At 37.3% G+C, this 25,364-nt stretch overlaps 1 protein-coding gene across 7 annotated transcripts in view; it reads left to right on the top strand.

The window, feature by feature from the left end:
* Positions 1-1,656: 1,656 nt before the first annotated feature.
* The window catches only part of CAMK4 (calcium/calmodulin dependent protein kinase IV), a 72,040-nt gene continuing 48,332 nt past the window's right edge, over positions 1,657-25,364 (top strand). For 2 of the 7 annotated variants that reach the window (XM_039365321.1, XM_039365316.1), the window contains exon 1: positions 8,500-9,113. In XM_039365321.1, coding sequence (XP_039221255.1) covers positions 8,893-9,113 — 221 coding nt within the window. In that variant the 5' untranslated portion in view covers positions 8,500-8,892. The other 5 variants (XM_039365317.1, XM_039365318.1, XM_039365319.1 and 2 more) reach the window with 5 other exon arrangements.

Below are 25,364 nucleotides of genomic sequence, written 5' to 3'. Positions count from 1 at the left end.
ATGATGAAGATGCATTGAAAATTAGTAATAGTAATAGTAGTAAAGTTGGAAGGGACCTTGAAGGTCATCTAGTTCAACCCCCTGCTCAGGCAGGAAACCCTACACCATTTCGGACAAATGGCTGTCCAGTCTCTTCCAGTGTTGGAGCATTTACTGCTTCTGGAGGCAGGCTGTTCCACTGATTAATTGTTCTCACTGTCAGGAAGTTTCTCCTTAGTTCTAGGTTGCTTCTCTCCTTGATTAGTTTCCACCCGTTGCTTCTAGTCCTGCCTTCAGGTGCTTTGGAAAATAGCTTAATTCCCTCTTCTTTATGGCAGTCCCTGAGATATTGGAATACTGCTATCATGTCCCCCCTTGTCCTTCTCTTCGTTAAACTAGACATACCCAATTCTAGCAACCGTTCCTTATATGTTTTAGCCTCCAGTCCCCTAATCATCTTTGTTGCTCTTCTCTATAGGAAGGCTTACTGACTACTGGAGAGACCAAATGAAGAACAGAATAGAAGCATGGGAAGACAAAGCACTACATGGCCAGTACATTAAAAAAAATAGCTGGGAAAGCAGATAATAACAAGACTGGGCAATGGCTAAGAGCAGGAAAGTTGAAGAAAGAGACCGAGGGACTAATTCTGGCTGCACAAGACCAAGCCTTAAGGACAAATGCATACAAAGTCAAAATTGAGAAGACAGCAACAGACAGTAAGTGCCGCCTATGCAAAGAAGCTGAAAAAATAGTGGACTACCTGGTAAGCTGCTGCAAGAAAATCACACAAACTGACTACAAGCAGCGGCATGACAAAGTAGCAACAATGGTGCATTGGAAGATCTGCAAGAAATATCATTTGCCTGTAAGCAAGAACTGGTGAGATCATAAAATAAAGAAAGTCATAGAAAATGATAAAGTTAAATTGCTCTGGGATTTCAGAATTCAAACAGACAAGCACCTGCAACATAACACCCTGGATTTAACAATTGTCGATAAGAAAGACAAAAAAGTCTGGATAGTGGATGTGGCAGTGCCTGGAGACAGCACAATAGACGAGAAAGAACTGGAATAGATTAATAAAATACAAAAGATACACAAATAGAAATAGAAAAACTGTGGCAAAGACAAGCAAGGGTAGTACCAATAGTAATAGGCTCCTTGGGTGCAATCCCAAAACAATTGGAGCACCACTTGAACACCATTGGCATTGACAAATTTGCCATTAGTCAATTGCAAAAGGCGGCCTTATTGGAACTGATTCCATCCTGCAATGATATCTGTAATACATCAAACATCCACATCTGCCTATCCAAGGTCCTGGGTAATGACTCGATAGGTAGACAAAATGCCAAATCCAGTCTGAACATCTGGCTGTGCGATGATCCATAATAATAATAATAATGGACCTTGGAGGTCATCTAGTTTAACCCCCTGCTCAGGCAGGAAACCCTATACCAATTCAGACAAATGGCTGTCCAGTCTCTTCTTAAAAACTTCCAGTGTTGGAGCATTCATAGCTTCTGGAGGCAGGTTGTTCCACTGATTAATTGTTCTAACTGTCAGGAAAATTCTAGATTGCTTCTCTCTTTGGTTAGTTTCCATCCATTGCTTCTTGTCTTGCCTTCAGGTACTTTGGAGAATAGCTTGACTCTCTCTACTTTGTGGCAACCCCTGAGATATTGGAAAACTGCTATCATGTCACTCCTTGTCCTTCTCTTCATTAAACAAGATATACCCAATTCCAGCAACCGTTTCTTATATGTTTTAGCCTCCAGTCCCCTAATCATCTTTGTTAAGAAACATTTCTCTATATTAAGAAGAATTGGATGGTGGAACCAATTACCAAAAGTGGATTTATGGTATGGAGATTCCAGTGGCTAACTTCTCTTTCTTCTCTTTGTTTAATTTATTGAACTGTGGGACTTATCTTTTTGCTTTTTCTTAAACTTGTTACATAGATTTCTGATCTTGACATTGTTTAAAGAAGAAAGTCTAGATTTAATTATGCTTCATAAAAGAGAAAAAAAAGGAAGTCTTATCCTTTAGGGTAAATGAGGTCATTCTAAAATCCCTCCCCCATAGAAGAATTATGTTGATGGATGACATCTCAAGACAAGACATTATGTTGATGGATGATATCTCAAAACATCTAAGATTCTTGATATTCAGCTGGAAAAGTCCGCTATGACTTCTGATACACCATAGGCTGAGAGTGGAACTTCTAAGGAACAGTCTTTTCTGTTTAGGACAAAATTGCCATTCATGTGTAACCTTATGTAGTTTGATCTTGGTAAATTATATTCTGAGATAGAATCAAATCATGAAAAAATATGCTTAGAGTTTGGCTATAGTTGGGGGGAGGGGATAGCAATTATCCATAAACATATCTGTACGTTGCATGACAATGTACTGTCTGAAATGGTATAGGGTTTCCTGCCTGAGCAGGGGGTTGGATTAGATGACCTCCAAGGTCCCTTCCAACTTTATTATTAAATACTTGGATAGTAACATTAAATCTCTATGTGATGAAATGAAAACTATGCTATTTGCTAAGACACATCAAGAGTTGGATAATCTAAAAACAATCATTGGGTGTTCACATGAACGAAGATTGAGGGCAACTGGATCCACAATTGAAATACATGCAAAGAACATAGATCTACATAATACATTGTTTATTAAAATAAAATGATGGCCTGACTTTCAATCTGCAAATTGATAATACCTATTAATCAGTGTTTCCCAAATTGTGAGGAGGTGTATCTCCCTTCAGGAGGTGCAGGCAAAATCCATGAGAAGTGTAAGTGAAGAAACTTTTCATTACATTTAATTTTCATTACATTGTTACAATAAATCCATCTTTCCCAAAAGTTCATTGTATCATTTTCATTGTTCACTTATGTTCATTTTTGTACTTGTATTTTTAGGGAAAGTGTGTACATTAAGGTTAAAGGAAGGTATGATGAGAAACCTTTAGAACCCATTATAGATTACCTTCTAGATCAGAGTTTCTCAACCTCAGCAAATTTAATATATGTGGACATCTCCCAGAATTGTCTGGGAATTCAAGTCCATACATCTTAAAGTTGCTGAGATAAACACTCAATCCTTCTAAAAAAATCAAAACTGGGAAAATGCTACACTTCTAGAACTTCTCATTGCTCTGAGAAATTGATCCTTAAGAGTTGTTACTGTTTGTTACATTTCAGAAGATGATCATATAAGAAAAAGTTAAGCAGAAGAAAAATGCTCAAAATCTGGATATTTACTATAAGAACTTACCTAAATAAAGGATGGCTATAAGTTTGGGTAGGTCTACCATAGTTGCAAATATTTAGATGACTACTAGATAGCAGTAAAGAGATAAAAAAAATTCTTATCATCTGTTGTCCGTTTGTATATTTACATTCCATGTATGGTAAGTTTAGGCTGGAGAAAATAGTCATTGATGAAATGTCTTCAAGCCAACAAGTTGAAAAGTTTTTCTTATCCTGCCATCTTCTTTTCCTTTTACAAAATGATTTTCTGTTTTAAAATTTGAATCTGTTAATTGTATGAGAAGTTACATTGCTTGCCCTGCCTATTTCTCTCATTTTGTCTTATTTCATTGTCATGGAAACAGCAGGATAGACATCACACCAAGGCCATTTCCTCATAAATGATTTATCACATTGTATAGTATTCCTCAGTCACTATTATAGTAATTATTTATCTTCACGGTTTAAAGACACTATAAGATGTGATAAATCGCTCATGAGGAAATGGTCCAAGTCCCCGGTTTGCTTGCTTCCTGGCTTCCTACATACATAGCCATTCTTTTTTCTCTATTTTGAAAAGGCAACCCATAATTTGTGATTTGTTTTACAAAAAAGATTTGGAAACCATAATTAGACAGTGATTTCCAATCTGATTTCCTTATTAAGTTTTGTAACCCAATTCTTTGATGATAAATAAGAACAGTCCTCATAAAATAAAGAGTGATGGACAATAGAGTGATTGGTTTCATTTCTGTTGATTAGTTTGAGTGTCTCCTGAGTTGGTTAAGTAAGAGGTGAACAGGAAAAAATATTTTTTCTGCATTGGTATATTTCTTAGAGTAAATTCTTTTGATGTGATTTGATGTGATTGAAATGTTTTTCTGCCTCTTTTCAATTGCTTCTAATATATTCAGAACAAGGTGTATTTTTATGGTTTTTGAACATTGTTAGTCATGAAAATTTCTCACAATATTTCAGAATAAAAAGACTATCACATAACTTTATATTATTTTCCTACTTTTAAGGATCTTTTTTCACAGTGATTTACCCTCTGTATAGACCCTTCCAACCTGTTTCCCTGTTTCAGAACTGAAGAAATATCAGTGGCTCTAAATAGGAGAACTGTGCAATCTCTGAAAATGATTTGAAAGAAATGCTTTGGACATTATGTAAACACAGTTCCTATCTATTATTTGCTATATTGGCTCAGGGCTGTAGGCAATGCTCACAAATGACATGAAGCAATTATTCCAAATCATTTTAAAAGTGTGAACAGTCCCACTTAAGCCTATTCTATCTCGTTGCAATATGAGGAATACATAAATACACAACAAAAACACTGCAGCAAACAGGATTTATTACTAACTGGAATGCCTCAACAGAACAACACTTCTGATATGTCATTCACTGAACCTCTGAATCTATGAAACATTTGCATTTAACTGATGTTTTCTCTGTAGTTTCTTTACTTAGGTTCCCCTAATGCAGAGGTGTCAAACTGCCAGCCCGCGGGCCAGACGCATCACAATGAAACCGCACCCACCCCATTGCCAGCAATGGGGAAAAAGCTCCGATACGTAGCATGACATCACGTGACATCGCAAGTTTGACATGTCTGCCCTAATGGAAAGAATACAACTTTTAAACAAAAAAAACCCAGTCTTCTTCATCACTTTTGCAAGTTGCAGTATGGCAACCATAAGTGAATTTTGCCTGTTCGTGAACAAGAATAGTTTTCTTGAATCCCAGTCTAAGTTTATGTTCTGGGTTACAATTTGGATAATATGATCAGATTCAGATTTAAGAAACAAACAATTAATTAGAAAATAGATTCAAAGTAATGTCAATCAGAAGTAGAATTTGTCTTAGCATAATAACAGAGACTATAAATTCAAGCAAAAGAGGACACAATAAAATAAAGAATAAAAACAATACAACAAAATATAGTATTGCTATTAGTTCTAACTTGGCAATATCTGGTTAACCTGGTCCTTGACTGAATATGGAAACTAAGTACACTTGGGTCTGTTTAGTACTTAGAAAGAGTTCCTGAAGAAAATCCCAGCTTTTTAAAATGAAGCAATGCATCACTTTTATATTATAGCCCCTCGAAAATCATATATGGATGTATCCATGAAAACACCAGAAGACAAGCTGTGCTCAAAGAAATATTTACTTTTACTCAGAACTATTCAGTTAAGTATAATACTTACATGTAATTGTTCCTAATTATTTCCCATCTGAACACACTTTTAAAAAAGAATTTATATTAAAAGTAGAATTGTTTTAACTAATTAAAATAGTTGGTGGTTAGTTATTTAATATTTCTCTTTCATGTCATAGGAAAGAGGTAATAATACATCTCCTAGCAACAGGAAGACAAAAAAGTTCAACATCTAGCAGAAAGAAGCAGTAACTGGGACAACAAGGAAAGTCATGAAAAAATAAAGAGGTAATCTCCTGAGAAACAAACACCCCACTCTTGGGAAGGAATGGGAACATTATTATAAATATAGCAAAATATAACAAACACTTTTAATTTATCCATACATGACCTTTCCTAGGTTTCCTCAAAATGAGTTTATTTAAATTAAATTTGGATTGGGCCCATATTTATTCAATACAGTCTGTCCTTCATCCCAAGTCTCGTTCTACCATAAGGACTCTTTAGATCAACATGCATACTGCAAATGTTGAGGGCATATTGTGCGTGCTTAGACAAAATTAGCCCTTTGGCAGAAGGTCTGCCTATTTCCAAAGTGGCTGCTACTACAAACAGTGGTAGTTTTTCTTTCCTATTCCAGGTTTTTGCTAGTATCGCCCCCATCCCCAAGCAGTTAGGCACATTTCCAAAATACAAGGCTGTAACCAAGTGCCTCCATTTTTAAGATTATCTGCAGGGATTTGATGATCCTAAAACATGACTCGGAATAATTTGGAAATGGGAAGCATGCCCTTTCTTTATTTAATCTTTTGAACTTTAAAGAGTTAAAATCAGAGAGCTAGCAGACCAGGAGGAAGCAATAATGACACCACATTGCCTACTGCTACTCTATTAAGAATGTAATTTACCCAGAAGATATTTCCACCCTCGTATATTTTGTCCATTTTTTCCAACCCAAATCTGTTGCCGGCAGCTCTCAGCAAAGCACAATGTTGTTGACATCTGTAATGGAAGCCACATTACATTGCATTCATTTCTAGCATTGCATTATTGTGTCCATAATCTCAGTTTCAACAGAGCTCAGCAGCAGGAGTGCCTGGTGATGAACTAAAGGCAAATAACCCGTAAGATTTGGCCTTCATTTAGAATAAGTCTGAGTTGCCCTGAATGTAACAAATTCAGGATTTTATCATGTTCTGATATACAGTAGTTCAACTGTATCCCTAGTTCCAACAAAAGTTAGTGTCTGAGCTTTCTCTTAAATACATAGGGAAATACTCTAATTTAAAATGTATTCCCTAAACAATACGTGGGACGTCCACTCATCAAAAAGTTTTATTTCATCCACAAACATTTGAATTGAGATTAGTTTCCTGCCTACAGCAGGTATTAATGAATTTTATGAATTAATTCTATGATGGCTATTAGCTACTGATAATGTAAATTTTCAATTGGTTCAGCATGTCTTAAAGCTTTATGTTGAATTGATAAAGGCATTAATGTTTCTGTTATTGTTTTGACTTCACTATTAACCCTTTTGTGTGTGAATGTGCCCCAGTGAGAGATTATATCCAACCTCAGGAAAACATGAATGTATTTGATAACTATAATGCAAAATGGTCTTATGCCAAAATAATCCAATGGTCCTTGTAGAGCATGAAGTCATTTTGTTTATTTTATTTTTTTTACCTGGAATGTAGAGTGGATACAGCCAATTAATGTTTGTAAATAAGTTTCATTAGCATAAGCATAATAATTATGAAGCTTCAGGGTAGGCTTACTGGATGCCAGACAAAAGGAAGACATGTCCTCTTGTTTATACTTATATCCTCCATCAGAAGGCATAGCCTTAAAATCAAGCCTTGTCTAGTTTTCTGAATATCTTGGTGGGGGAGGATTTCAACACGGGTCATCCAAAGTTGTATTGTAATTCTGTAAATTGTTTCTTTCCCTTTTCCACCAACAGACTTGACCATCTCAATTTACATTATTTATTACTTGATTCCAGAAATCAGTTTAGTCCAACCCCTTCCAATTACTCTAGTGTGTAGATCACATGACTCATTATGTTTCTATGGCAAAATTTGAAAAGCATGTTGAACTCAATTCTATTTTATTGCTACTTTCTAGTTTTCAAAAATAAAAGATATGTTGGAAAAATATTGTGACTGAAAAAAAAAGTAATTTTATATACATGTAGGCCTAAGTAGGGTTTTTTTTTTACAATTTTGTCACAGATGCTAAGAAAGTTAATCAGCTAATAAGTCTTTCTTCCCACCTCCCATTTATTCTCCTTTCTAATTACCCATGTTCTCTTTTGCCTATTCAGATATCTGCTAACCCTTCTTAAGACTGAATTTATATTTGATATCAGATTTAATTGTGGACAAGATATGCCTTTAACACAGTTTAAACAGTGCTAAAACTCCAGTGCACTGTTTCTTAAAGCATATTTCTGTCTACTGCTGGTTCAATAATTAGTTCTAGAATTCCAAACACCCTGTCATATTTCAAGCACCAAGCAACATGTCCCATGCTAGAACTTAAACTATGTTTAGCAGTGTGTTATAGGGAAACCTCAGTCCATAAAGGAAAGCAAGGATGTTCTCAGATTGCTTTTATTGTTGAAAAAAATAACAAGGGTTCAGGAATAGTAGCACAAATGGACCATAAAATTCAAGGACCATGTAGGCGGGATTAGCCTGGTTTAGAAGAAGCTAGAAACAAACTGCTGGTCTTTGTCCTGTCTCCTCTTCTCTGGCAAGGAAAACGGGATGCATTAGGACCCAGCAGAAATAGAGGTACCACAAATGGGGTTCCCTCTCCTGGTGCCTGTGTCTTACATGCACGCACACACACACCCCCTCGGCGAGGGAGGAAAAACAGGTGCTTTGCCAAGACGGAAGCAGCCTCTGAATCCTGCCACTGATTTGGTATTTTAAAGTCCAACCCTTTGGCACACAGTTGTCCGCGAGCAAACTCCCTCGTGCCTCGCATAGCAGCTTGCCCTCGCCAGGTGATTTCTGGAGTCCTTCTGCTCTCTGGGCATGGTTGCGACCATTCCTGGCCTTGGAGGTAATTTCTCCGGGCCTTCCCTTGGGGGGGGGACTCCTCAGCTCGCCCCCCATCCCATTCCACACTGTACCGCGCCGTCTGTGCGCGCAGGGCGCGTTTGGAAGAGACAAGGGAGCGCGTGTCCGGGCGCGCGCGTCCGACTGAGAGCGCGCCTTCCCTGCAGCCCGAGAGGTTTGCTCGCTGGCTGCTTCTGCCGCTGCGCCCGGCTAGAAGTTTGGCTGTCAGCTCGGCTTCCTCAGGCAGCCCGCGAGAGTTTCCTCCCCCTCCCGCTTCCCTCGTCAGCTCGAAGAGCCGGAGGCGGGGGTGGCAGCGGAGAAGCCGCCGCGCCGCTAGCCGCTTTGTCCTCTCGTTTCCTCGCAGCTTCTGAACAGTCGGACCCCAACGCCGCTGCCGCTGAACCTCCACCGCAGCATGCTCAAAGTCACCATGCCCTCCTCCTCGTCTTCGTCGCCTCCTTCTGCCTCCGTGACCCCCAGCACCACCGGTACGCTCGCCTCTGCCCCTACCTCGGGCCGGGTCGGAGGTGCTGCCACCGGCGCCGCTGCCGGCTCCGCTAGCCCGGATTTTTGGATCGACGGCTCCAATAGGGACACCCTCACGGATTATTACGATCTGGAGTCAGAGCTGGGACGGTAAGGAGGCGAAGGGTTCGTGGGGCGCTGCGAACAAGGAAGGGACCGGGAAGGGGGGAGCCGGGGCAGGCGCGGGCGGAAGAAGACACCCCCCGCAAGCCCCGTTCTTTTTTGGGGGGGCATAAAACCCGTGATCGAGCAAGCTCTTGGGATGCAGAGTGGGAGACTGGCTGGGGGTGCCGGGATGGTTGGGCTCGGTGGCGCTGGCCAGTCTTCGGTCTGCTGAGGCGGAGGGTGTTTTTACGCAGAGCAGCTTCCTAGACAAAACGGTGCGGCTGACCGATCCCCGCGTGCCCCGTGCAAAAGAGAGAGGGGCCGGTGGTGCAGGGCGATTGTCCCTTTGGGGCAATGCAGGTTGGGGCGCCCTCCCCTAGAAGAGTGCAGGGGAGCGCGGGCGGGGGAGCACCGGTCGAGGCAGACAGAGAACGCGCCGATCCACAGAAGCCGATGCCTACACATTCCTAGACAGCAGTGGAAACGGGGTGGCGCGAATTCTAATTTTGCTTGGAGCAGCCGTCTCCAACCGGGCGCCCTCCGGATATGCTGAGGCTAGAACTTCCAGGATTTCCCAAACATAGCATAGCCAAAGGCAGTAATATGGTGGGGAATATGCAATTTTAATCCGATTAAAGATCATCGGACTGGAGAAGGTGGGGGAAGAAAAATAATGTGGGCGTGCAGCTGTTGTGGAGGGAAGAGGATGCAGTTGTAGAGCAACTGAGCAGACCTTGGCTTAAAAGAGATGCACGTTGAAGGAAAGGCTGCAGAAAAGGCTGTAAGAGTCTTATAAGCATCATTGTCCAAAAAGGGGATGGGTCACTGATACCTTGTTCGCATTTGCTGGCATTGGAGAACTTGCCTGATTTGCAGAGCAATTTAGACTTGGTTGAATATCCTGGGCTGGTTTCTTTACAGTCCTCTCTAGTGCTGCTGCTGGAGATCCTTTCTTCCATTCTCCCCCTAAACAGCGTGGGAAGAAAGGAAAAGGGGCTGAAGATGGTTCAGTTACTCTTTCCCAGTTAATGTTGCCCCTTTCTTTACATGAGTGGGCGGTAATACTGAAAGGTGCACCATCTGTACTTGTCTAATAGGAAATGAAAATCTGCATGCTGTTTTAAAAATACATGTAGATACAAATTAGGGTAATCAACATAATTTCATCCTGTTAAATTTATTGTTTTATAAGCCAGACAACACCGAAAACTGAACCTAAGTGCAAACATATTGTGGTTGTGCCAGTAGTTGTTAGGAAAAGGGAGATAACCACTTAACACAATAAAATGCAAGAATACTAAGCTGATGTCCCCAGCCCTTCAGATAAATGAACGGCCCAGCTAGCACTAATTATCTGGGAAGAGGCTGAACTTCCAGCCTCATCTTCTGAAATGTAAAGAACTGTTTTGCAAATACCATCTCAAGATCTTCATGACTTAGCAGTAACAGCTGTTGAATACTTATGGTTTGACAAAATATTTTCATACATGTTAACATACATGTTTCATACATGTTTCATACATGTTAATTTTGAACATTTTGTGCTTCTAAGGCTTTTCAGATCAAAGTCTAATCAGATGAAGGTGTAAAGCTGGAAACCAGATGGCTTCATTCACACATTCATGTTCCTAATAATTAATAATATTTGTTTTAAATTAAAAGTTCAATAATGCTATTGTAAAAATGAGACATATTGAACTCTATTGTCTTCAAATTTTAATTTTTCAAAGACTTACATTTGTATTTAAGTATGGAAAACCCATAAAAACAATAATATATGACTTAGCTGGAAGAAACAATGAAAGAGCCAGCCTTAAATAATAGTGCACTTTTATAACAATTATAAAAGTTAGGAGGAATTTCAGTCGGAGCATGATTGATCTATAATATATGCTACTAGGTGTGCAAAAATAATGAAGTGAGAATGGTGAGGAAAACTGAAGGAAAAATAAAGTATCATGTGATAACATGTTATAAAAACCTTGGAGATCTATAATATACGGTTGGTATTAAAATCTAAGACAAAATTATTTATAGTGCTAAGAAGACAAAATAAGAAAATATAGGGTTAAATGATAAGAAAACAGGTTTGCAGTATACAGTAGGAAGGATGTATTAGCAGTAAGCACTGTTCAATAATGGAACAGCCTACTTGGGGGCAAGTGAATTCTTTTCAATTAAACAGACTGACTGCCCTTCGGATATCTGAAGCCAGATATCATGTCTCCTCACAGTCTTTTCTTCTATACGCAAACTTCTCAAACTTCATCATTTTTTCTTCCCAGCTTCTTTGTCATCTTATTTCTCTCTTTTGGATATGTTCCACTTTGTCAATTTCCTTCCTAAGATGTGGTGCCCAGAATTGAATACAATAATGTAGTTATGGTCTGACCGTCTAGAATAGAGAGGAATGATTAATTATTTGGGTCATGACATTATACTTTTATGCAGCCTAAGACTGCATTTTCTTCTTTTATAGCTGTATTATACTGTTGGCTCAAGTTCAACTTGTGTTCCACAAAAGTACTCAGATCTTTTTTGAATCTCCTAATACTCATTATGATCTTCCTATCCTTTATCCATACCTTAGATCAGTGATGGCGAACCTTTTAGAGACCGAGTGCCCAAACTGCAACCCAAAACCCACTTATGCATCATCAGGTGCCGGGTGGGTGTGGCCCATTGGCTGGGTGTTGCTGCGGTGGTAACGGCAGACTGGGTGAGACTAAAAAGTTCAATCAATTCCAACTTTGCAAGATCTTTTTTTTTCCCCGCAAGAAGTTGAAATTGACTGATTGATTGAACCTTTTTTTTTTTGTACATGGCGGTGGAGGCCTAAAGCGAAAAGGTTTTATAAAACCCAGCTGAAGGCCTAGGACTGGGGTGATGGTGCTGGTGCTCACAGACAGGGTTCTGAGTGCCGCTTCTGGCACCCGTGCTGTAGGTTCGCCACCACTGCTTTAGATGTTTCCTGTCCAGATGTAAGATGCTCCATTTGTCCCTATTGAAATTCATATTTCTGATTTTTACCAGCCTATTAAAATTCTCCTGAATATTGATATTGTCTTTCAGTTGTTTGATGTCCTCCCCACCAGTTTAGGAAAGGTTTTTATTAATCTTGCTTCCTCTCAACAGTGGATCTCTAGTAACTGTGTTGTTGTTTTGTTTTGCTTTTTGCAAATAGAGTGTGATGTTCTTCTGGCATCATAATGTCTGTTTGTTGAGTAGCTTGTTTCCATATGTCAGGAACTGAGCTGACTCAAGTGTATTGTATTAGTTATCTTTAATAGACTATTTTGACATTGGAAATATTGATATAATTGACACATACAAATAAAGCTATGAATAATAACTTTATTTGCTTTCCTGGAAGATGTTGAAAACAGAAATTGACCTAATTGCATTTTTTGCATAAGTTTTCCCGTTCTTTTTTCAAAGGAGAATTCTTTTTTACATTACAATACATTTTGCTTAATGACAAGACTTTCCTACTTTTTCTACATTCCTACACATATATCAATATCACCAAGCTTAGTACAGCAATATTCAAACTATTGGTGAAAGCCATGTGTTGAAGAAATTCCTACAACTGATGTAGAAGAAAACTATTTAACTAGGTTAAAAAGTAGATGTTTCCTAGAGCTGAGGTGATATTATATATTGTGCTATTTTATTTAGTTCAGTCCGGAGACCAATTTTTATCTTCAATAACTTCATATACTACTACATTCATATACTACAATATTCACTTGAAACAGACTTAAATAAATGCTTTTGAGATGTGGAACTGTCTGTATGCAATGTTTTTTCCCCCTACACAGCTACATTAATTTGACTCATGGTTACGTAATTTACAAATTACATTAAGATGAACTAAATTTAAGAGACTAACTAACAGGTATGTGTTTTGTAAAATAAGAAGGCAATAGAAAATATTTGGTATCCTAGTTACACTCTGTAGATGATCATAATAATCATGCAATGATTTTTTGCCTATGTGTTAAAAAGCTTTTAAAAGTTTGAGGTGCACTAAGATATCAATTTCCCTTTGTGAAGAAAATCTTAGAAAGGAATGGTTTATATTTTCCAAAGTCAAAATTTTTCTAGTGCAAGCCCTCTACTTGGTGTTCAGAAAGCTTTTAGCTTAAACTCCTTCCTCCAAAGCACTGCCTCTTTGTAAATTAATCCATTTCTAGCGCTATCCAAGTAAAGACCTAATGTCACTTAAGTTATACTTGATTATGCTCCACTACACTTTTGCTATGTTCAGTCCTGTGTGTTGTAATTTTTCTTTGCTCTGTTACTTTGCACCTGGCAACAACATGCGTGTCATAAAGCTATGCTATATTGTTTCACGTTGGCTTACAAACTGGCAGATTCTAAGTCATAAGGAGTATTGGACAGATTCAAGTCTTGAACAGAATTACACAGGAAATATTTGGAGAAAGAAGAAATTGGTTTATTGTAGAGCAATTTAAAAATAATGATCAAACAGCAGCTGAGCACATTGCTTAATATCTACCCAGAGAGGTCAAGAAATAATAAAATTGGCAGAAGCATTACTCAAAGGTATGTTGAAGTTGAGATCTGGTATATTTTCTTGCAGTGAAAATAGATAGTTGTTCAGGAATTGGGGATACCGGAGTGATTTGGAAAGGGTTCTAAAAGTTTGGAAAATGGGGGGGGGGGAATTGGGATGCAGAAGATTTAGCAAATTGTCATCATCTGGATACATTTAGTGAAATAGTAAATATTTAACAGTGTAGCATACTAATTGGTCATTTTCTCAGCTAGGATCTAAATGGTGGTCTGAGTACCAGACTAAAGATTGGGAAGCCTGATTGCACTGTTTAGGAAGAGGTTTTACTATTCAGGAAGGGTTAACCCTTTCTTCCCCAATAATGAACTCACCAAAAGAAATCTCCTGTTGTTACACTGAGATCCAGTCTCAAAATTTAAAAGTGCCACTTTCAAAATGTTGCTTTGAAAGCTGAGCATTGAACCACACAGAACTAATTAAACCAAAGCTCTGATTAATCTTACAGATGTGGCTAAAACTATTGGTATCCCTCCACTTTTCCCCAAAGACTCTGAATTCATTGGGAATTAAGTTGAAACTGACATAAGTAAATAGCCATGAAGACCCCACTTTTCAAAAATAACATAAAAGTCCCTATTTTTCTTTTAATGGAGATATGCCAATACTTGTGGCAGTGTCTCTATTTGTCATATTAGTAAACAGGGCAAATACCCAAGAAGACAGGCCCCTGCCTCCTCCTTTAAGATTGTTTGGTTGAGAAAATTTCAAGAATTATATTGTAGCTTTTCATTCAGATTTCTGCACAAAATTAAGAAAGCTGCTGGGCAATTGGATTCAGGTAATATGCTGCACTAATATGAGTCCTATACTTCTGTGCAAAGGTTTACTATTCCTTGCTTATGAAAATCTAACAGATCACTAGATTAGGGGTATTTTTCTTTCTCTCTTCAGATATAATCCCCACATTTTCTATTTTTAAAAGGAATCAAAGCTAAATGTGACATGCCTTTGTGCATCTAACTTTATTTCTGTTACTCAGATATCAATATAAATGGATAAATATGATTTATATTGTGTCCTAAGCATTTATATCACTCTAATTACTCACTAGAAAGGGGGGAGCTTCATCAGTCAACATTTGAAGAGAACTGGAGCCTTAATGGATACGTAGGAGTCAGGTTGACTGTGATGCTTTCTCTGATTTTATTTGCTTTGTTTTTAAAGACAACTAAATGTCACTGGATACCTTCAGAGATATATTCATGTATCATATTGGAAATATTCAAATTTTAAAAACTGAGAGTTCTCTTTCTTTATGGAAGCTACTAATATTGTTAGAAAGATATTTTCACAGAACTTATGGAAGTATCACTCAACCTAGAGCAGAGAACCTAGAGCATTTTTTGAAAAGCACCATTTAAAAACAAAAATGGAGCACCCACATCTTCCATTAGCAGCTATGGGGGGGGGGAGAGCTTCTCTTCTTCCCACACAGCATGTAGATTTTAAAAAATCTGATTTTAATGTGTGCAGTTTAGGAACAGATTTTACTATTCAGGAAGGTAACCTCTTTCTCCCCCATTAAGAACTCATCAAAAGAAATCTTCCACTGCTGCATTTAGACTTTTAAAAGGCCTAGCTGTAACACAAAGAGAATTCTTTGACAGGGCTTATTTTCTGGAGTACTGGGATTTCCTTCCAAATTGCCTGCATGGCCATGAACCTCTATTGGGAGCAGTGGAAGTTCTCTAAAAGCTAAATTGCAGTGAGGAGCAGGGAGTGAGTGAAACTGTGAATATGAATGTGTGTGAAGAAGAGATAGAGAAGAATGGATTTGTGTTAGATAAAGGAGAGTCTGATGTCTTTGGAAATGCTTGGCTGCAGTGAGGCAGTCCTTTCTATTTGGGACAAGACGTCTCCTCTTGTAACAGTGACATGTCCACCATGCATATCTTCCCCCCATGAATTCAACCACAATTACTGTGAAGGGTCAAGATTAGATCAGGATGAACAAGACTCTTGCTGACTTCATGGCCATGTCTGGGTCTCTGTAGTTTTCTTGGCAAGAAAAAGGGAAATAAAGAATGGATTAATACTAATATATCCTTTAATCTCATGATATAGGAAATTCAGAAAGGAACTCCTATTATCTTGTACTGTTGCATTAATGGAGGGAATATTGATCAGAAAAGGGGAGGATTCTCTGGATTTGGTACTTATTTCACAACTATAACACAATAACCTGAATTCCATTGTGAGGTTATGAGATGAAGTGAGATCCTAATTCACTTAATTCCCCGTCTTCACAGGACCTGGTCAAATTTTGGTGCCGGGATGGGGGTGGGTGGGCGTGTCTGGCTGGCAATTGCTGGTTGGTTCTTTCTTTGCTAGATGCTCAGTTATATTTCTGCAGAATTAGAATTTGGGAAGTAAACAGTCAGCTTCCTTACCACCGAAACAAGAGAAGTGGGGAAAGATTATTCTTTTCCCACCAGATCTCCAGCTGTAGAAAGCAGCTCCATGCAACATCTCAGGGAAAGAATTGGTCTCTCCTCACTTTCTTACAATTCCTCTAAGGTTTGGCAAGAGGGAAGCCTTTCTTTTCAAGCTATCAGTAGCTCTCTGATCAAATAGAACACCACCATGCTATTGAGGTCCTGGCAAGCAAAGGGAGAGTCTGGCTTGATATAATCTGACTCTCCTGCCACCAGAAAGGGAATTGCCCTGGGGAAGACCCCAGTCCCAGATTGCAATATCAATCATATTAATGAAGAATTCTAGATTGGTCATACAGCAAGATTTCTTTTGGGAGAAGAAGGGAAACATTTTTAATACTAGAATAGTGAAAGGTGAAAGCTGACTCATAGTAGGCTTGTGTGAAGAAAAAGGGAACTTAATTAGAATATTTACTCTATTCCATACAAAATTCTTTGTACCACGATGAATGCAATGAAGTTGCCACCTAAATTTTATCATTCACTGATAGAATAGAAAGTTTACCTTCTGCCATCTTTTCAGGTATTTTCTGGTCATTGTGAAAACTGATCAAACAGTTCCCATGCAAGTGTATTCATTGCTTGGCTGTTGATATTTTTTAGTAGAGAACAGTACTCTGGCCCATTACAACACAAAGAATTCTAATACGAATGTAAATAGTTAAAATGATAGTTGTTCTGTTTGCATACCAAAGTTGTATATTCCTAGAAAGCAGAGCATAATTAACAGCCTGGTGGATCTGGACTAAGCTTGATCCTTTAAAAAACATGGTCTGTTGAACAAACCATAGTGTTCACACATACTACTATAAATTATGTGTTATCAGAATGGTTGAGTTCAGATTTCACATTAACTCAAAACCAAATAAATCATATTATTAGCACAATCTGAAAAAAAACATTATTAGCATAATGTGTGAAACCAGCCACTGTGCATTGATTCCCTTCCTTGATGAAAATTTTAAAATTTCACATTTTCTTTCAAGCCATATGGAGAACGGCAGGCTTAATGCAGGTATTGTACAGTTATCTGGAAAAATAATATAAGTTACATCTTCCTAGTTAAACTAGAATTGCAGGTTTAGGATCTGTTTTATCATTTCAGTACTGTAATGTTACCAGATACGTTGCAAAAATCCAGATGCCCAATACGATGCAAGCAGCAGCAAAGATCCTAATTCTTTGCTGCCATATAGTAGTCCTCTCCTCATGTGAAACCAAAGAGTTCTACTAAGGCAGACCTGGCCCTTTTATGATTTGTGGACTTCAATTCCCAGAATTCCTCAGCCAGCGTGCCTGTACTAAGGTATTACTCTGGAGGCATGGCTAGAAGGATTCTAACTTTTTTTTTCTATAGAAAAAGATGCTGTAGCAATCTTTCCCTGTTTTGACTCTGCCCTGCTCCATGGATGCAGATATCTGCGAGTTCCAACTGTCACTCTCAATAAATTGCCACCTGCCTCAGATTTTTCTCAGTTTCTTTCAAATCTTACTGCCTGTCTCCTTTATCTTGGGAATCTCAGGAACAGTCAACAAATTAATGGCCTGCATCATACTCTTTGGGGATTCTTCAATGTGATTTTCCAATGACAGGAAGCATATAAATATTTTTATAAGGCAAACCTCTGGAGCTTTCCTAGCCAGTAGTCTGTCTTAGTGAATTGGTTAAGGTTTTATAAAATTGAAAACTAAGAGGTACCATTGGTGTTAATATTAGATTTTGTAATATTTGAAAAATGGTTGCTTGTTCCAAATATATCTCATTGATTGCTTTATTTATGGACTTGATTATAAGCTTATATGTGAACACTGAAGAATGCTAAACTAGGAAAATTAAGACACTAACACAAAGGTATAAAAGGTACAACAAGGCAAAATATAATTTAAATACATATGTGAAAGTACTGTATTCAACATGTGTGTGCATATGTTTTTGATATGTCTATGGTTTAGTATGTACAAACTATCCTCCCAAATCAGCCTGAATTATATGTGATAGCCCATACATAAATACAAATATACATACATATTCTTCTGTCCAATTGTGTGCAATTCTCAAAGAATGCCTAGACAAGTCCCTGCAGTTTTCTTGGTAAGGTTTTTCAGAAGTGGTTTGCCATTACCTCCTTTCCAGGGCTGAGAGAAAGTGATTGGCCCAAGCCTCAAGGTCACCCAACTATCTTTGTACCTAATGTGGCACTAGAAGTCATGGTTTCTAATTTGATGCCTTAAGGCTTAAGTACTACACCAAATTTGCCCTCTATCCTGTTAGAAGAAGCATAAAAGTTATGTTGAACATCATGGGATTGAGTGCTTAAAGAGGTTTGTAGGGTGAAATAGAGACATAGAATAAAAAATGAATAAAAATAATTGTATCATTCTAGAGCTCACAGTTTTCCTGGTCTCTAGCTTGATGCTTTAACCATTACACTAAACTGTCTCTATATATATTGGTAGCATATTTGTCTTTATATATATATATATTGGTTGTTGCTATAATGCTGCTACCTAAAAAATTGCAGCTTATATAACTATTTAATTTAATACATAATATAGTATTAGGAAATCTGTATGAGATCTTACCCATTTTATTTTAGAAACTTTGAGTTCAGTTGAACTTGATCTCAGGATCCTATATTAATAATTCATCAGAATAAACTCTTAGTTATTGAGAAACATGTTAAAAATTATTAGCACTGTTAAAAGGAAGTGCTTCAGAAGATGTGGGGCATGTTCAAAAGACTTATTTTCAAAGAAACAGTTATGGGTTTTTTGCAGACTTTGTGAAACAAAACCCACCTCTTAACAATTTGCAAATTATGGTTTTTCATAGATTTTGAAACGTATTTTGCAATGACAGAAGAACCAAACAATTATATTTCTCTACTGGATCCATTGGCTGCATTTTGCTGTACCATAGCCATGGTACTATTCATTGATAAGAAATCAATCTAAAATGTACTTTTGGTATTGTGAAAGATGGAAAACTCTTGGAATCAAATATGACTAGTCTTACTAATTAATGAGATGTGTTGCTCCATTAGATGGTTTCAAATATTGAACCATACTTTGGATGAAATTCACTCTTATGTGTAATATTTGGGGACACTGACCCCATTCCCTCCCCAGACCTTACTTTTATAGTTGGATATCTGTTTCTCCACATATATGAAAACTGTGTCTATGTCGATATCTAAAATTCAAAGAAGGAGAACCAGTATTGTATAGGTTTTTTACATTAACCAAAACCTAATATTTGGAAACCAATTGAAAAAAATAGAAATATATATTCATATTATGGATACAGATTCATAAAATACTATATGTTTTCTGACAGTTTAATGTCATAAACACTAAAAAACTCACAGCTTTTGAAGAACATATGCAAATTACTACATCACAAATTTAGGAAAGAGCTTCAAACATCTGCCAGATAATTTTACAAATAATTGCAAAATTCTCAAACATGATTTAAAATAGTATGGGAAAAAGATTTAGAAGTAGAAATTAAGGAGAAGGTAAGAATGAACAGAAAGAGGCCATTACAGTCTGTCTCAGTTAAGGGAAAATTCAAATAATCTAATGTTTCATTCATATCTGACATATAAGCACATTTTGTAAAGAAATAGGATTTTAAGAAATCCCACCACTTAAAGGATTATTATATTGATTTAGTTAATATTCTGAGGAAAAAATATATTAAGCTTTTTAAAATAATCATATTAACTATGGTTTTCAGCAAATACTTAAAGAACGTGAAAAGAAAGACCTCTCCATTGATATTTAATACCAAAAGTGTTGATACTATAAATAATGTTGGCAGAAAAATTCACCATCACTTATAGCTTTTGAAAATAGAGATAAATTATTTTGTCAACTGTTCATTGGAAGAGACCCCCCATTGTCTTATGAATCATGAAAGATGCACAGTAAAATAGATTAGACTAGAGTAGACTAGGTTGTTTGTTTGATATATTTATGTAGCCTCCCATCTCACTAACTGTGACTTTGATAGAATACAATCAGAAGTTAAAACAAAATCACTTCTAATAAAAACTTTAAAAAATAAATAAGAACAAGATAAATAAAATAATAAAAACAGATTGTGGGAGAACACCCATTTAAACACTCTCCCTATTGGACTCTAGGTTGATCAATATATGAAATAATTCCCATTTAATCAGTGCTTCCAGCTTTGAAATCTATATAAGCAAAAAATAAAAACAAATTCTTAGTTGTAGCCATAATTAAGTCTCAGGATTTTTTTTTTTACTTTTTTTAAAAAAAATGAAATAATGCTGTTTCTACCTAAATTTGTAGAAATTATACCACAAATTTTATATATTTGGTTTTTAAAAAGACTGCTTGGGAGAAGATGGAAGACCCAAAAAGAAAACATTGAAAACATATAGGTACTGAATAGCAGCAACATGCGCTTGAGCCATAAGAAGTGGATTAACAAAGCACAGAAATTCACATTATGTGCCTGGAGTGGAGCTAGTATTTCTGTTTGCCCTTGATAAAAATAGCTCACTTTATTAATCCAAGGGAGGGCTTTCATTAGTTTAGGAGTTTCATGGACACAAATCTTTTTACAAAGAGAGCTGACTTTTTTTGCTTCTTTTTTTTTTTTTTGAGATGAAAAAATCATTTAGTGGAATTTCCTACTTAAGCCCAAAGATCTGAAGACAGACAATAAGATTTACAAGTCAGTGTAACTACAAGGGTGTGCTGCAGAAAGCAGACCAGTTATTAAAAATAATTGAGTGGAGGTGGTTTTTTGAGAAGGTGGGGGAACAGGAAAGATTTAGAAAAGATTCACTGTGAAGTGTATCACTGTTTACTTGTCATTCAAATCATCTTACCTTTGCTAAACTTAGAAACATGTCCATAAAATCTGTTGATAATGTTCCCACACCTTTCTTTTAATAAAGATGGCTAAATAAAGGGTCTGGCCTTCTAAAGCTTCTCATATTTGAGGTAATTTTTAAGATTTATGTATTTCATTGCCAATACATATTATAGACTCTTGCAATCAAAGCCATTCGGCACTATTTGAATTTTATGACAAGAAAGAAGATCTGGAAGGGGAAGAAGGGAAAGGATTCTCATTTTTCATTGGTCAAAAATCTTTCTCTGTGGCATTAAAAAGCTGTGATTAGATGTGGCTGACTCTCTGTTGAGGATGTTAATATCCTGTAGGTTTGGATTTCTGAAAATTGGAAAAAGAAAAAAAATACTCTTCCCTTTTAATACTTCACACATGATATTCACACACCATACACACACACACACACACACACACACACACACACACACACTCATATACTATACACACCCATGCCCTGCATTTCAAGAATGACAAATAGTGGACCATTCTGTATCAAAATTGTATATAAGATATTAAGAACTCAAGCAATTCCCTATTTTACATTTTAACTTCCAACTGATTCCCATAACATTACCTGGCTCAGTTGCCCAACATTAAGTACATACCCATTTACCTGAAGCTATTGGAGGAGCCTAGGTTTTGTTTTCTTTTAGTTTCTGCAAACTTGGACAGTCCTGTAAGTTTGCTGAAATCACAACTTTAGTTTTGGATCTCCCAGTTTTAATTTAAAATTGGTTCTATTTGTATTGATATCACAGAATCAAACACAATGATGGGCAACTACTGTGCTTCTCTTGAGACCTGTATCTTTCTCTGAAGACCCTAAACCATAGAATAAAATCTCTCCTACTTAATTTGCCTCTTGAACAGTTTATATTTATAAATTTATATTTATCTTCTTTCAGTAGCAAGCAGAGATTCTACTGATATCCGTCTTGTCTCTCTCTTGAGAATAATACCAATGACAGTTTAATTAAGAGTTGTCTCCTACTGCCTTTGGTGATCTACAGAGTATGAGCTGAGCTTGGCAAACTGTGAAACAATCACATAATCACAAGGTGTTAGAAAAACTGGCTGTAAGTGCAAACAGGTTGCCAGATATCCAGATTGCAATCATGTGACTGAGGAGGAAGGGACAGTGTGATATTTCATGACAGCTGGAAGTGTTTTACAGGCCCTAAAGCACTCTTTCTGTCCTAAATTTGAATGAATGTTAAATGATAGGTCATAAATCAAGTAATTAGAAGTAGTAATACTTACTTGTGTAGCACTCACAAATGAGGCACACAGAATCTTTATATGTGAAAGTTCCATAATATCTATTTCAAAAAATACATCAAAAGCTTCAGATATGCATTGTGATTTTATGATATTTGTATTATAATTTTAAATATTGTCACCCACCTACAATCACCACAGTATTATGAGTGTGGGATAACAGCCATTTCTGCAAAGCAGGAATGGCTAAAGTTGTGCTTTGTTTGCTGCCAGACTACTGCATCTTCAACTTCTGTTTTCTTCCTCTCTGTTTAAAGTAGTGCTTTCTGGCTTCTGGCAGCTCAGGCTTTGCTGTCTGGTTTGCCTGCCATATTTTCCTTTCTTCTAGGCAACCCTGTGCTGTTTTTGGCTGCCGCACATAGTGGCAGGAACACCCCCTCAGCCCCATAATAGCATTGGGGAGGGGGGTATTCTTGCATTACACCACAGTTGGCTTCCTAATTTCTGCTGCAGTGACTGTTTCAATAGGTCCAATAGCAAAATATGTGATGACATTGCCTCACCTTTTTTAATCATTGCAGAAAAGAGTTTCACTATTTTCTTTTTTCTAGGAGGGCTTTTAAAGTATTGAGCAGATAAAATAGACATGGACTTTATTGTGAATAAATTTATTGTTTTGTATTTACATAGTATCTCCAAGTCAGCTTATTTTCTCTTTCTGTTATGTGAGTAACATCTAGCTCAAATTGTCAAATTTGCAATGTCATGTGACATCAATGCTGGCAATGGGCTGAGCGTGGTTTCGGCATGACGCATCCAGCCCATGGGCCGGCAGTTTGACACCTCTGAGCTAAACCATATGGCTAATCCCCCTTCTTTCTAGCTTCTGACATCAGACAGGTATGGAATGTAGTAAATTGATATGTATAGTGATATCTCTACAATTTGGAGATTAAACCTTCTTATCTGAAATACTAATGTTTTTACTATGTAAGCAGGCCTTTCTTAAGCTAGCTATCTTATCTAGCTATCTATATACTACTAAAAGTCTTGTATTTGTGTCTTTGTAGCCATAAAATTGGGCAAAATAGTGTATCACAGGGCAACAGTTCTTGAATCAAGATACCTAAAATGGGCTAATTTATAGAATGTTTCCAAAATCCAGGATCCATGCCTCCCATGGCCTTTGGCCACTTCATGAAATGTCAGTCATTTCTGACCACACTTTTGTTGTGCTGTGCAAGGGAAGATGGGAAGGGCATGTCTCTGTACTCTTTCCTGCTTCCCTCTGGCCCCTTTGTCCAATCAGCTGGTCAGAAGGCTGAATGGGTGATTGGCTGTTTTGGATCCAAGGTCAAAATCTGAAATCTTTTAACAGTGGTGGGCAGCAAGGGAACAACAGGGAAGTGATTTGAATGCTAACTGGTGAGATAGGGCTGGTTAGGGGGACTAGCAATTGATGGGTGAGCACTCTTTCTTCTTGGAGGGAGGGGCCTTGGAGACATATCAAGAAAAGGAGCAGTGGTGAAGTTTTCTTCATTGTACATGGTAAATGCAGTGATTAAGTCCTTTCAGTATTTACTCATTTGGAGTATCGGTAAATGGAAGTTGCGGTGAAACAGCGTTAACTTTAGGTTGAAACAAAAATTAACTGAGATACAGGAAAACTGATTTTTTTAAAAAACAATAAAATAAATAAAGTGGATAGCTCACAGAAAGAAAAATAATATATATTTTTTTAAAAAAATCAGCTATAATTTGAACTCATTATTCCCTTATATGTCAGACAAACGTTATAACCACTGTGCTACTGGAACACTATTATAATAGTAACTGTAGCAGAGATTAGTGAATGAAACCCTTAAAATGCAAGAAAGGAATTTGTATTTTAAATCTGGTTGCTTAGCCTTCATATATGTGCATTTTTTTTCAAGAAGCATACAGTATATATTCAACAAAACCCATATAGATAAAGGAAAATGATTAGCAGTTGTTTTCTAGGGGGAGGGCATAGCAGCAGAGAAATTGTTGAGTGTAAGGTCAAAGTAACCAGTCCAGAGCAATAATCTGTGGATGAAACATTCCAACCCAAACAGAATTTTCTGTTTTGGTCCAGCTGGCATCAGCATGGGGTATTAGCACTTTCAGGATGCAGTGAGGGAGAGCATTTGTTTTATGATCAAAAGGAATTTGCTTGCACATTAAGTGTCTCTGCCGTATATGTAAAATCAGTTGTTTGACTTAGGATCATAGATACAGATTCCTGCCACATACTGATAATACAATTATGCAGTTAAAAGAGTAAAATGAGCAGCATAAATATTCGTTTGTATTTTTTCGTTTCAGAAATTCTGAAAATGGACATTTAGCGCAGATCACATCAGTTGTGACTTGCTTTAAGTTAATATGTCACTTTGTTTCTTTATAAGTGGGAAGGGAATGTAGGGAAACAAATGGCTGTGACCTTTCTATCAAAAATGGGTTAAAATTTGCATAGTTAGCCTTCTGGAGAGGATGAAGCCTGCCAGATTTTAGTTGCAGTGTCTGTTGTATATGCTACATTTGTTGTCTGAAAGCATTAAGAGATACTATGCTTTATTTCAGGGGTAGTCAACTTTGGCTCTTTTATGACTTGTGGACTTCAACTCCCAGAATTCCTGTGCTGGCTCAGGAATTCTGGGAGTTGAAGTCCACGAGTCATAAAAGAGCCAAGGTTGACTACCCCTGCTTTATTTGGTTGTTTCATTTGGAGTTTCTATGAAAATGGCACCAATGGTATGGCCAGTGTTACAAAATATCACTCAGATAAAAGCCATGGGGTTTGTACAAAGGAAATCCATAAATATTTGGAGGATATATTGTCTTCTGCACAATTTGCATTAAAATAACCTATTTATATAGAGAAATAAATAATGTGTAAGTATTTATTTAGGTATAGCTCTCCCCCTACCCCCACTCCTCGCCTCCCACCAAACATTGCAGTTGTAAATGAAAGTAAATTCTTGATAACATTTTCTGGGTGAAAAAAACAAAATCTGCCAATCATAAGCTACATCATTTCCCCCTTCCTTCTTCTACTTTCCCCTTTTTGGTATGAAGAGCTAGGAACAGAA

This window comes from Crotalus tigris, unplaced genomic scaffold, assembly GCF_016545835.1.
Source record: "Crotalus tigris isolate CLP2741 ecotype Arizona unplaced genomic scaffold, ASM1654583v1 scf7180000020032.448945, whole genome shotgun sequence".
NCBI lineage: Eukaryota > Metazoa > Chordata > Lepidosauria > Squamata > Viperidae > Crotalus > Crotalus tigris.
The sequence above is the reverse complement of the archived record's forward strand: the minus strand, read 5'-3'. Positions and strand labels throughout refer to the sequence as shown.